Source organism: Bidens hawaiensis, unplaced genomic scaffold (assembly GCF_021521415.1).
Source record: "Bidens hawaiensis isolate Kalapana, Puna unplaced genomic scaffold, B.hawaiensis_p1.1 tig00023079_1, whole genome shotgun sequence".
NCBI classification, from domain to species: Eukaryota; Viridiplantae; Streptophyta; class Magnoliopsida; order Asterales; family Asteraceae; genus Bidens; species Bidens hawaiensis.
In genome coordinates, this window is record NW_027493616.1 from 290,624 (window position 1) to 303,746 (window position 13,123).

General features: G+C 34.0%; 1 protein-coding gene across 1 annotated transcript; it reads left to right on the forward strand.

The window, feature by feature from the left end:
- The first annotated feature begins 1,584 nt into the window (after window positions 1-1,584).
- On the forward strand, window positions 1,585-6,081 carry LOC143566948 (caffeoylshikimate esterase-like). The gene is made up of 8 exons (XM_077053493.1): window positions 1,585-1,777; window positions 1,898-1,930; window positions 2,039-2,165; window positions 3,660-3,806; window positions 4,159-4,289; window positions 5,204-5,341; window positions 5,438-5,536; window positions 5,636-6,081. Exons 1-8 carry the CDS (start codon window positions 1,775-1,777, stop codon window positions 5,924-5,926), a joined length of 969 nt encoding a protein of 322 aa, XP_076909608.1. The 5' UTR covers window positions 1,585-1,774; the 3' UTR covers window positions 5,927-6,081.
- The last annotated feature ends 7,042 nt before the right edge of the window (window positions 6,082-13,123 follow it).

The following is a 13,123-nucleotide window of genomic DNA, read 5'->3' on the forward strand; positions in this document are numbered from 1 at the left end:
GTGGGTCATGCGGATCCAGTTGATTTCTGCGCAGACGTCCCTCTTCAAGGTGAGTCTTGCGGGTCCAACTGGGCTCTGCTGGGACCTACCTCTTCACATACGTAAAATCCCAACTAAAATGACCTCATACAAACGGTGTTAGTGGGAGGGAAGAGTAAATAGAGAGAATGCTTCACGTTGTGTTTAGAGGTTAGAGTGTGAGTGAGGCAAGTGTGACTCTTTCGGGAAAAGAGAGAGGATGCCACCTAAGAGCTTTCACATTGTCATTAAAAAATATGAGTGAGTTTTTATAGTATAAAGAGTAGTTTATGTGTTATGAGGTGAGGGGAGAGACATATAATGATTTATCTGTATATTTGAAATGTTATTGTTCACGTTATATAATTTCTTTTAATATATTTTGAAAGTAGTTGTGATCGAGTAATGAAGAAGAAATAGTAAAAATATAAAAAAAATACTATTTAATTAACAAAAAGAGAGCAAATGTATTGATTTTTAATATAATTTATAAATTTGAAGATAGATAAATGAATGAGAATGTTCTAAGCTCAATTTTGGGCACCCCTTAAATCATATGTTATATCCATCTTTCGTCTTTCGACATTGTGTTTAACTTCAACGCCTCATAAGTCATAACCACCTTCTTCTATCTTTCATCACAATTTTTAAATTTCGTTATACACCTCTTCCAACCCTATTTTTAACTTTTAGTTCAAATATATCTTTTTTATTTAATTTCCAATTATATAATAATAAAATAAATGATGAAACATCACATTAATTGAAAAAAAACGTTAACGTAAATACAACTTTGATTAAATATCTAGTCATTGTCGTCGGATAGTTGAGCCTTGTATACGTAAATATGTTCCACCATATATTAGCGAAGGTTGTTATGTATTTCTTGGTTGCGTAATTCTTGAACATTAGTTTTTTGTATTCTTACAATTTTGTAAACAAATTTTAGAAATAGAAGGTAAAATACTTGTTTATATTTATAAAAATAACCAATAGAATACAAACAGCTTTCGTTAAAATTTGTTGACCCAAAGTTTACCAAAAAAATTATGTTAATTAAGATAACTAATACAACAACTTTGAACTTTTGAATATACGAAAATAGCCATTCGACTTTTTCTTAATTAGCCGTTACTTCGGCCAATTACAGCAATATACACGTCTCCATTGTGCCAATATGACATGTCAAATTAAAATATATTACGTCAGATTAATATATTGCGTCAAATTACGCAAGTTGTGCTATGTTAATTATAGATGGATCTTAAACCAATAATCTAAGATGGAAATAAATGCTTATTAGACGTATAATTATTAGAAAACTAGAATATTAAATCAACTGATTTTTTTTATTTTTAATACTACTGAACCCGGGTCATTTTTTCATAACAAGTCATATTCTTGACCAAATAACGATGACTTTAATTACAATAACTTCAAAATTTAAAAAATATTAAAAATCGCCAACGATTCTTTGTCACTACACCACGATCCACATATTAAATAAAAAATAAAATCAATCAACTAGTAAATATTTAAAATTTAAATAAAATCATCCACTAGCTAAATCCAAGAAACAAACTGTACACAATATTCATCTTCAATATAAGTAGATATCACGTCTCATATTCCACATATACTTCATCCTCTCAAATCAACTTCTATAACTTCCACTTTTATCCCAACCAAAATATACGGAACAATCAAAAGATTGTGAGTTTTTAAAACGTTTGAAGAACACCCTGTTTCAACTTTCATGGTATGTCTATGTTCTTACCTTTTTACAACAATTATAGTGTCAAATACATGTTGTTTAATTATTAATTGTGTTTTTTATTAAGTGTTATTTATATGGTTTTGTTGTTTAATCTTATTTTAGGCGACTGAAGCTTCCAATTTCAAGTATGAAGAGGTATTATTCACAAATTCTTGGATTCAAATATTGTTCTTTTTTTTTTTTCTAATTTTTTATTTATGAAGACATGTGGCTTACTATGATGATGGTGTGAAAATTTTCCAGGAATTTATTGTGAATTCGAAAGGATTACGGCTTTTTACGTGTCGATGGTTGCCGGCTGATACAGAACCTAGAGCTTTAATCTTTCTTAACCATGGATATGGCATGGAATGCAGTGTCTCCATGAAAGGTGAGCTTGTTGAAATATATTATTGGTTTATATTTTACAAACTCGCAAATACAATAGAACTATTAGAAGTTTTGACCGGCCAGTTGAAACTTTTTTGGGCCTAAAACGAATTCTAAAATAAGAGTTATGAAAAGTTTTTACCGGCCAGTTGACACGTAGGAATATGATGACACAAGTTTTTTTTATACATAGGTTTACCGGAAAAAACCCAGAGATTAAGAACTTTAATTAATTGTGATCCGAAAATAAGAAACGAATACGAATCAAAAGTAATCAAACACTAAGGTGGTGTTTGTTTTTCCTCAAAAGCTCTTCCAGACCACTTCTGTCTGCGCCGCGCAGACCAAGCGCAGACGTTGTGGTCTGCAGTGTGTTTGTTTTTCCGAAGACATTTCATTAAAAAACCTCTGCCCGTCCTCTTCTCCCAGAAGTGTTGTTCATGCTACTTCTAACCTCTTCTCAACTTTTATTTCCCTTAGCACTCTCAAACCTAAAACCTATACATCTTCTTCTTCAACCCTCAAATCCCGTCAGCCCCTTCCCACCTTTGATTCAGCCGCCACCACCTTGCTCCACCTCGCCGCCGCTCCTCCGCCACCTTCCTCCTGCACTTCCATCCATCCACCGCTGCTACGCCCTGTCTACACAACCCCGCCTCCCACGCTGTTCCTTGCCTCATATTATTCGGCGGCGCCACTGCCTCATATTATTTGGCGGCGACACTGCTGTTGGCGGTGGACCTTCGTCTCCGGTCCCTGGAATCCGTAACCATCCATCCATCCTTCATTGATTGATTGTTTACTTGAGTTTGTATAATTGTCCCCAAATTTATTGATTAGGTTAAATGTTTCAATTTTAGGGTTAGATGGTGTCACAAACTCTGTTCATGTGTGTGATGTTCTCACCAGAAAATGGACCACAAATTTGTTTATATATTTGTTTTTTTAAGCATTTTTAGTAGGTTTGATTTGTTTATGTTTAGGTTTTGTTGTTGATTAATATTAATTTAGGTTTTGGTTGTTGATTAATGTCAATTGTGGTTTTATTTGATTTGTTAAGAATTTTAATAGGTTTGATTACCATTAGTTTGTTTGGTTCGGTTTGTTTATGAATTATTTGTTTATATCATTCAGAAATAATTTTTAACAGTCTGCAGACGTTAAAAAACAAACAGTCTTTTTCTTGCATGTTGCAGAGGTTTGGTCCACCTCTTCTGCCACAGATCCCTGCAGATGTGGTTCGCAGACTGCAGACATTTTACCACTTAAGAAACAAACACCACCTAAAAAGATTAGGGGCCCACAACTACGGATACACCTGAATATACTTTCACCATATAGACCAATATGGCCATGTATATATAGCATTATAATGTGCTAAACAATCCAAAGTGTTAACTAGCACCCCTAAGTAATATTATAACATAGAGTAGAAATTTGTGATAAAAACACGAAAATAATTGATACTAATTATATGAAATTGAAATATTAACAGGGGCTGCATTAAGGCTAGTGAAGGCAGGGTTTGCAGTTTATGGTATTGATAATCAAGGCCATGGAAAATCTTCTGGAATTCAGGGTTATATCCCCTCCTTTGATGATCTTGTTACAGATTGCTCTGATTTCTTCACAAGCATTTGTGGTAAGTTCTTTTTTTTCCTATAAATTATTTTATTAATTAATAGTCTTCTGTTTATTAAATTATATTGAAATCAGAAGTTTGAATGAACTTTAAAATCTTGACCTAGTCATTGAAGACTAGAATTTTGATTGGAGTTCTTGTTCTATAGGATAACTATGAACACATAAATACATTTCATATAATAATGTATATGTTTCAATTCATGAAATAATATTAGTTAAAAGAAAATAGAGGAATAATTTACTAGTTTTGAAATGTATATCTTTATATAGTAATATTAGTTTAAAATATATAACAAAAATATGGTTTTGTTAATGTATACATATTATTTAATGTGCATTTTAATTTTCAGAAAAGAAAGAAAATAAAAGAAAAATGAGAATATTGCTTGGAGAATCCATGGGTGGAGCAATGGTTCTATTGTTACATAGGAAGAAACCAGAGTACTGGGATGGTGGTGTCTTGGTAGCACCCATGTGTAAGGTGTGAACAACTTCTCTTCTTCTCTTAATTTCTGTTCAAAAATGGCAACTACTAGTCTACTACACGTGTGTATGTATAAGTATAACTATATATACATATTTTATAAATATTAATTTTTATTTAATTATAAATACACATTAGTTTGATTACCCTTGTGTATATATATGTGTGTAACTGTGTGTGTGTAAAAAGTATGAACTTTAAACATATAAATTATTGATAAAGATAAAAATAAAAATAAATGATTTAAAATTCCATTTAGTTCTTAAAAAGTTAAAGCAATTTCTTTTCTATAATGATAATATAATATATATGTTTAACGTTTAATACACGTTATTATCTTTAAACGGGCTTAAATATTATTAAATAACCTCTCAATTTTGTTGAATATATTGATAACTTTTTTTATGATACGAAAATATGAAATAATACAGATTTGTATTTAATATATTAAAAGTCAAAATATGACGAGGACTGGTTTTATGTCAATCTTCATTTCCTTATTAAATTTTGTACCACATCCATTTATTACGAAAAGTGCTTTGCAACTCGTAAGATCCAATATTTGAGGGGTAGTTATGGGATTTACATGGAAATATTGGGGAAACAAAAATATATATTCCTTGTTACTTTTTTTAAATAATTATATTTATAGAAACATATAGGTTTCATGTCACTATTTATCACTATCATAAAAGTGTGAAAGGTGAAACGATTACGTTTGATATTTGAAATGCACATGCTAAAAACAACCATGCAACTGCTTTGGTGGATGAAATAACCACGACAACATAAATGATAATGATTTGAATCTAACATTTAATATTTGTTAGAAGTATATATTACGTGTTTAATAATAAATGCGTTTGATTTTCAATTCATTTTCATTAAAAAGAATTATTCGCTTTATTCAGATCGCGGATGATATTAAGCCACCTCAATTTGTGATTAGCGTGTTGAAGAAACTTACAAAAATAATCCCAACATGGAAAATCGTCCCGGGTCAAGATATCATTGATGTTGCGTTTAGAGATCCCAAAATTAGGGACGAGGTAAGAAAAAAAAAATCTGATTATGTATTTGTTTCACGTCAACGAGTGATTTTAGTTTAGCCTTTTAGTTTACAAAGTTGTATGATTGTGTGGCAGGTTCGTAATAACCCTTTGTCCTATAAAGGTCGTGTGCGTCTACAAACTGCCAGCCAACTACTCGATGTTAGCTTAGACCTTGAAAAGAGGCTCCAAGAGGTAAGTTTAAATATATTTTTAATTTTTCCAATCTTTTGGATAAAACATACTAAAAAAAGAAGATCTCTAACGTAACATGACATCAATTTTTGTTATTAGGTGACATTTCCATTTTTTGTTGCACATGGAGAGGCAGACAAGGTGACCGATCCAACAGTGAGCAAGCTTCTATATGAAACCGCATCCAGCTTTGAAAAGATGATTAAGTTGTATCCAGAAATGTGGCATTCTCTCACGTATGGCGAGTTCACTGAGAACATAGATATTGTGTTTGGAGACATAATTAGCTGGATTGATGGAAGAATTGCTAGTGGAAACTCGAGACTAGAGAGGGAACAAAAGAACGCAAATGACGAGTTTCACACAAGCATCTTGGACAAAAAGAATTAGATTGATTGATTTACCACGAACACTACATACTTGCATATTATTTTTCTTGATTCAGGAATTCATAAAATTTGAAGACCAAGTCTTATATCATGTAGAATGTTACTATACAAAGTTGATTAATGATAATATTTGTAGTGTAATTCAAGGAGATTTTGTATCATATCAATATCATGAGACCATATTTGGCTTGAATTTGGTGAAAGTCCTTAGTGCACTAGTAGGAACTAGGAAGGGTCCTTTGAGACGGTTCAACCGTGAATCAATAGCAGTTCGAGTATTTTATTTTCTTAAAAAGAGTTGAGTTTTTTTAAGTTGGACCACTTAATACATCATAAATTGTAGCGGTACGTAGTGTTTGAGTCTCTCGGTCCCTTTTGGTCTTATAGATTGGATCTGATGACCCCGTGTGTTTTGACTAAAACCCTCTCCGATATGAGGTGCGCATGACTTCTCGTCTCTTTTCGGTTCTTTGTGCTAATAATATTACACCCATTACATTTATCATGGTAAATATAGTCAGTTTACAGTATCTCCTTTTGTACAATACTAAAAAAAAGTACAAACAAAATACAGTGAATGTATTCCAGCAGCCAGCAGGGTTTGATGACTTGATCCAAGAAGTCAAGAAGCTGTTGGCATATGGGGTCATAACTGAAAATGGGCCAAGCTTTTGAGTGAGGCTCAATGAAACTTTAGTAGATAGCCCAACGTTTGATGACACTGACATGGGCCAAGCTTGTGAGGCTCAAGTAGTATTTAGCACATTGGCCTACTCAATAACATCCTCGATTAGTCGATTCCCGTTTTATTTCCCTGATATCAATATATCATCGTCCTTTTCAGTATAAACACCCTCTTAAATATATAATTAAAAGAATAATAAATTAATAAAAACCGATCAAATTTATTCCTCAAATTTTCATGGTTTTTGTTTTTCCTTTTTAAATGTAGAATATAATGTAACTTTAGATAAACCCCTCAAAATGTTTACCTGACCACAACATGTTCATTCGAACCGACGGCCTTGAAAGCCAATCACATACGACCACATGTATCTATATCAACAAGACATTATTTTCTTTCCCTTAGGGGCAGATTTGCCAATCTAAATATATAACATTGGCGGATGCCATTATATTTGCGGACACGTCGTCAATTTTATCAGGGGCGGACACACCTTATGCGGAGCCGTAGCAGAGGCTACGGCTCAAATTTTTACAGGTAGTGTAAAAAAAAATTGGTCGATTTTTGTGTTTCGTTATGGTTGGAAAAAAATAACGTTCCGGCTAAGATTTTAAGCCCAACTAATATATGTTTTAAACCCAATCAAAATATAAAGCTCAAACAAAAATACCCATTAACCCAACCCAACCAACCAACCCATTAACCCACCTTTCACAACAACAACAAAAAAAATCATACGCACCTTCAATTCCAGTCTTCCACCCTCCCATGTAACAGCGCAGAGCCAGCCACCAATCGTCCAATCGCACACTGTAGCACCGCCGGCTCCACACCACGTCACCACCGTCTGCCCACAGCTCGATTTTAGGCCTCACACATGCTTTATCAAAACATCTTCAAAAAAAGAGTCAAGATTTGTTGGAAGCGTCTAAGTTGATAAGCGGGACAAATCGAGCATTGAATAATCTAAGACAAACTGGATTTGACAAGATGTTGGCAAAAGTTACATCTTTTTGTGAAAAAAAACAAGATTAAGATGTTAGATATGGAGGAAAGCTATGGTAATCAAAGAAACCGGAAGTACGTCATTACCAATCGACATCATTTTGAGGTTGAAGTTTTTAATACGGTCTTGGATATGCAAATTCAAGAACTTGGAAATAGATTTAGTGAGGTCTCAACTACTTTGTTAGAAAATATGCCGGGTTTAAATCCTTGTGATTCGTTTTCCAAGTTTGACATATCTAAGATAGTGGCTTTTCAGAGATGTATCCGAATGATTTTACTAACGAAGAAAGATGGTGTATTCCGGGTGATCTTACGACCTTTTATTGCGCTTTAAAGGAAGATGATAAATTTGCAAAACTTAGTGGAATGGGTGATCTTGCTCGTGTAATGGTGGAGGCCGGAAAACACACAACTTTTCCTTTGGTTTATCGGATATTGAAGCTAGCATTGGTTTTACCGGTTGCAACTGCAACCGTTGAAAGATGTTTCTCTAAAATGAAGCTTATCAAGACGGATTTGCGCAATCGAATGGGTAATGAGTATTTGAACAATGCTTTAGTTTGTGCGGTCGAAAGAGAAATATCTGATAAAGTAAATGAAGAAGATGTAATGGCTCGGTTTCAAGCTATCAAAAACCGAAGAGGAGATATTTATAGCCCAACCTAGATCCGCCACTGTTGGTTCGTTAACCCGGTTAGTTTAAATTTATTTGTTGTCGTGTTCTTTATATTTGTTTCGTTAACATTGCATTAAATATGGGGGCAAAAATTTTTTTGAGCGCTCCGGCTTGGTTTAGAGTCTAGATCCGCCACTGAGTTTTATATTGGCGGACGTCAGGATAGTATTCGTGGACGTCAATTTTATATTGGCTGACATATGTATTATATTGGCTAAACGTCATTAGCGGAAAATAAATATCGTAGGCTTGTTGGCATATATACATGATGCAGTTTTGGAAACGATTAAATGGCTTAACAAACTTTATGATAATCAACGACTATAATAGAAACAAAGGTTCCAAAAACAAAGTTCTTATCAACTGTGTTCAATAAAAAACAAATAGATTTAAATTGTAGATAATTGGATGCTCCTGAATCATACGCACCGTTTTTAAAAACTCGACCTCGAGTTTTTGTCTCTAGACCAACTCCACCTAGGTTGAAAGGAACATCAACCCTACTTTTATTATTAACATCATGACCCGGATAAACTATTTAACTTCATGGTCGTTTCGTCCGGCTCCAAACCAGAGCCGATCCTATATAATAGAATGGTGAAGCTAAGGCTTGAGACCCCGACCCAACTTTTTCAAAAAGAAAAAGTCCTATCTGCCATTGATGATTGATAGCAGTCTCGATTGGAACTTGGAAAGGAAAAAATCAAAGAACCACTCGGGACACAAAACAAAAGACGACTATGGTGTTTCTAGAATCAATCATATTTGTTTACTTTTAGTTCGAGATTTGATTTCAGTTTTGCTTTTCCACACTTTTCTTGATTGCTTGTTATTAATTGTTAATTGTTTTTGTGTTGATATCTCATAGTGATTCAATTTTGATAAATGATATCCTTAGTTTGCTGCTTGTGACATTTCTTTGATGTATTTAAACAAATGCCTCAATCTCTTTTATTATTTTTTATTAGTATTCAAACATATCAAAACTTCTTACATGACTTGTAACTAAAAAAAGGGTAAAAAGAACAATAAGTCTTTCTCCATAAAGAAAATATCATATTTCTAGACGACACTTAAAAAAGAGTGTTATGAAAAGATATAATTTCTATTATTTGAAGAACACGATTCAACAATGAACTGCTACTTTTTAATTAGAAATGATTTTTGATGATACTGAATGAATCCGATAAATTATTTGCACATTTCGTATAACATTAAAGGGTTCAGGTCTTCATACATCATAAAAAAAGGCACAGTAACATAGCAAACTATTATTTACTTCAGTGTAAGTCATTCGAGGCAGTTGTGTCTTCAAAATCTTAAGTTTCCATATCCTTTGTTATTTTCACCTTTACATGGCGTAACTCCACCACCTCAAGTTTTTAAGGCGACCATCTACAAAAATTAAACAAATCATTTGTAATATGATTCAATACCTGCCTCCCGATCAGTTAAAGTAGTGAGATCTCCTATAAGGCTATAACTGGAAGCATCGAGCTCACTGGTCATAGCATAATAGGGATTGCTAGTGGCATTGAAGACGGAGGGACAACCATTCTTCGATTCTACAACACTCTCCTCCTACGGTTATGGTTATCAACATGTACCTGGCGGGATCGAACAACATATTCTTCATGGTGTAGTTAAGTATACCTCGCGTGCGTGTATTGTAAGGCCCCGTTATCGGTGTCCTGCATTTGGTGTTGGATTTACTCACAAACACAGTTCTGAAAATCAGAGTTAATTAAAACATTCGCGGAACATTAAAACATTTATAAAACATTACATATAAATCCATAACTTGTCTTAAAATAAACATTCTTGTCTCTCAAAATATCATAACATTAAACATAAGCGTCTTAAGTCTTCAGATGCCAGACTCTTATTCTTCTGCCATTTGCCCTCGCTCAAGCCAGCTGTCTCATTCTACCCACCTGCGTGCATACTAAAAGTCAGCTACGCTGAGTGAGTTCTAGTTAATCAGGTAATATACAATACTTTCACCTACTTATACATACGCATCCGAAGATACATATTATATTCTTAACCTGCTCATCTTTCTTTCGTACATATATAAATATATACATTCTTTCTTTCTTTCATTCTTTCTTTTATTCTTTCTTTACAAACTTTGCATCTATCAATACTTTACATACTTATACGTTTTAAAGAGCATTGCTCCCTACTGTCTCGAGTATTATTAGGGCTCGGTCCCTTATTCTGCCTTGAGTATTATTAGGGCTCAGTCCCTTTCTGCCTTGAGTATTATTAGGGCTCAGTCCCTTTCTTCTGTACCTAGTTATCCCTTACGTTCATTCATAACTTACGTACATATCATTCATACATTATACACAACATTATATCCATAATCATAACTTGCCAATACGTGCAATATCCGAAGATCGTTCACGCACCGACAAGCAGTCATTCACATCTTTCACATAATACATATATGGCATACACTTATCTCTTAGGATAATGGTATTAACTAATCACATCGAGTATGCACACAACCCCGAAAACATAACAAGGAATGAGGCTAGAACTCACCTGAATGCGGTTACGTTCACCGTTAATAGTTATTCCTTTCTTGAGTTGTGCATGGCTAACTGTATAACGATTACATGTATTAATTAACTATTCCTACTCATATCATATTTCTATCTTTATATAACCCACAACGAACGGGGGTCCGGGGGCAGCGCCCCTAGCAGCGGGGTTCTAGGGGTGGCAGCCCCTTGCGGGGTCCAAGGGGCAGAGCCCATGGCTGGGGTTAATGGAAAAATTTTATTTCCATTAACTGTCTTAACACATTTTCCATTAGGATTTTAAATTATTAATTAATTTACTAACTTAAAAGTTCAAGGGTTTCTTTGTATTTAAATCATTCATTTCTAAGTCCAGGGACCATTCTGTCATTTATCAAACTTCTAGTTCGTTACTTGGATCTTAACGAATCGGATATCATAACGAACTAGTTCTTGTAACGAATTGGACCTTATGACGAATTGGTCCTTTTAACGAATTGAACCCTCTAACGAACTGGTTCTTTGACGAATCAGTCCATATAACGAATCGGTCCATGTAACGAATTGGGCCTTCTAATTCGTTATCTCCTGTTAACGAATGGTCATAACGAATTAGGGCTAATTCGTTATATTTTACTTAACGAATTTGGATACGAACTAGCCTTAGTTCGTTAAGCTTCCCTTAACGAATTACCTCTAATTCGTTAATTCCCCGTTAACGAATTAGGGTTAGGTCAGAGAATGTCAGAAACATTCTCTGACATAGTATCCTCGTACCAGCCGCCTTTACGGTTCCGTCGTCACCGGAAAAACGTGTTTCAGCACCGTTTTCACCATTTTTCGTCCCGTTTAATCCAGATCTGAGCTAGGGTGATTCCTAGGCTCATCTTTTGCTCGGTTAATACCCGATTCCACACGGATCTCGTGACTTTAACGGTTTAAAGGTTTCGGCTCGTCGTTTCGTGACCATGTCTAACGGGTTTAAGCTCATACAACATCATACTATCATTACCTCGGGTCGGTGTTCAGTTTCCTTCTTAATTTCAGCTAAGGTAAAGAGAGAATTAGAGAGAAGGCTTAAGTGTGTGTTTTGTTGGTGTATGAAATATGTGTGAAATGAATTAAATGGATGATTTAAGGTTTATATAATTATGAATCATGGGCTTAAGCCCATGGTCTTTCCTTCTTTCCCTCATAACCCAAGTTCATAACCCATATCCCTTTAACCCAACACTAGCCCGACTCATAATATCTCTTATTTTCATTTCATTAACCGAAACGAAAAAACGGGATGTTACATTTAACAAAACATGTCCATTATACATGTGTAATGTGTTAACTAACAAGTATCTTAAGTTCCTAACATTTCTCCAAGAGTGACAATACACTAAAAACTAAACAAATCCCAATTTTCTTTGAATAAACGAACTTTGATTTAGACGAAAAATCCCAATTTTCTTTTCTCCGTACATCCTCTTAAAAGCTCAGTAACAGTGCTACCACGCATCTTATCTACGAGGGGCAAGGAAATGTAATTTGTTAGTTATTATTAAAACAAATATAAATGACGAGACATTAAAAAAAAACCTTACAAACATCTTATGTCTTATGTTTTTATACTACACCCCCTATAATGTGTGTGATGACACGCCATCAACTTGATGATATGATTCTTGCTTCCTTTCATAAAATGATTCTTAAGGATTAAAACAATATATGCATTATATTAAATTTTAAGTAATACCCACGGTGGTGTTTCGCATGATGACGATGAAGTCATGATTTATGTTAATATATATTGTCTAAAACAGTAAAACTTCGAGCAGCCTTTTCCAGTTTTCCTTGGCTTAATTGTGCACACCCACATAACATTGCCATACATATTTTACATATTCTTGTTTCATGTTTTAAAGTTCTTGTATTATGTGTGTGTGTATCAATTGAGGTTACGGTTTGTTGATAGTTCATTTTAATTTCTATATTGCATATACTTACACCAGTTGTGATTGATGGACGGTTGTTGATGTCCTTGACCTGAGATTTATGTAACGAACCTAGTTAATCAAGAAACTAAGCAAAGCTACATAATATCTTAGTGGTTCAACACCATTCTTACCCTAACTAATTTAAGGTGACTAGCACATACATTCTCTTTGTCTTCGATTATGCAAAATATAACATTTAAACACCCTATGGTTGTGTCAAGTATCTATTTATTTTGAATCTGGATCATTAGTGGGATTCTGATCGAATCAAAGTTATTCTTGTTTTGTTAAACCTTTTCACTGCATATATTTATTA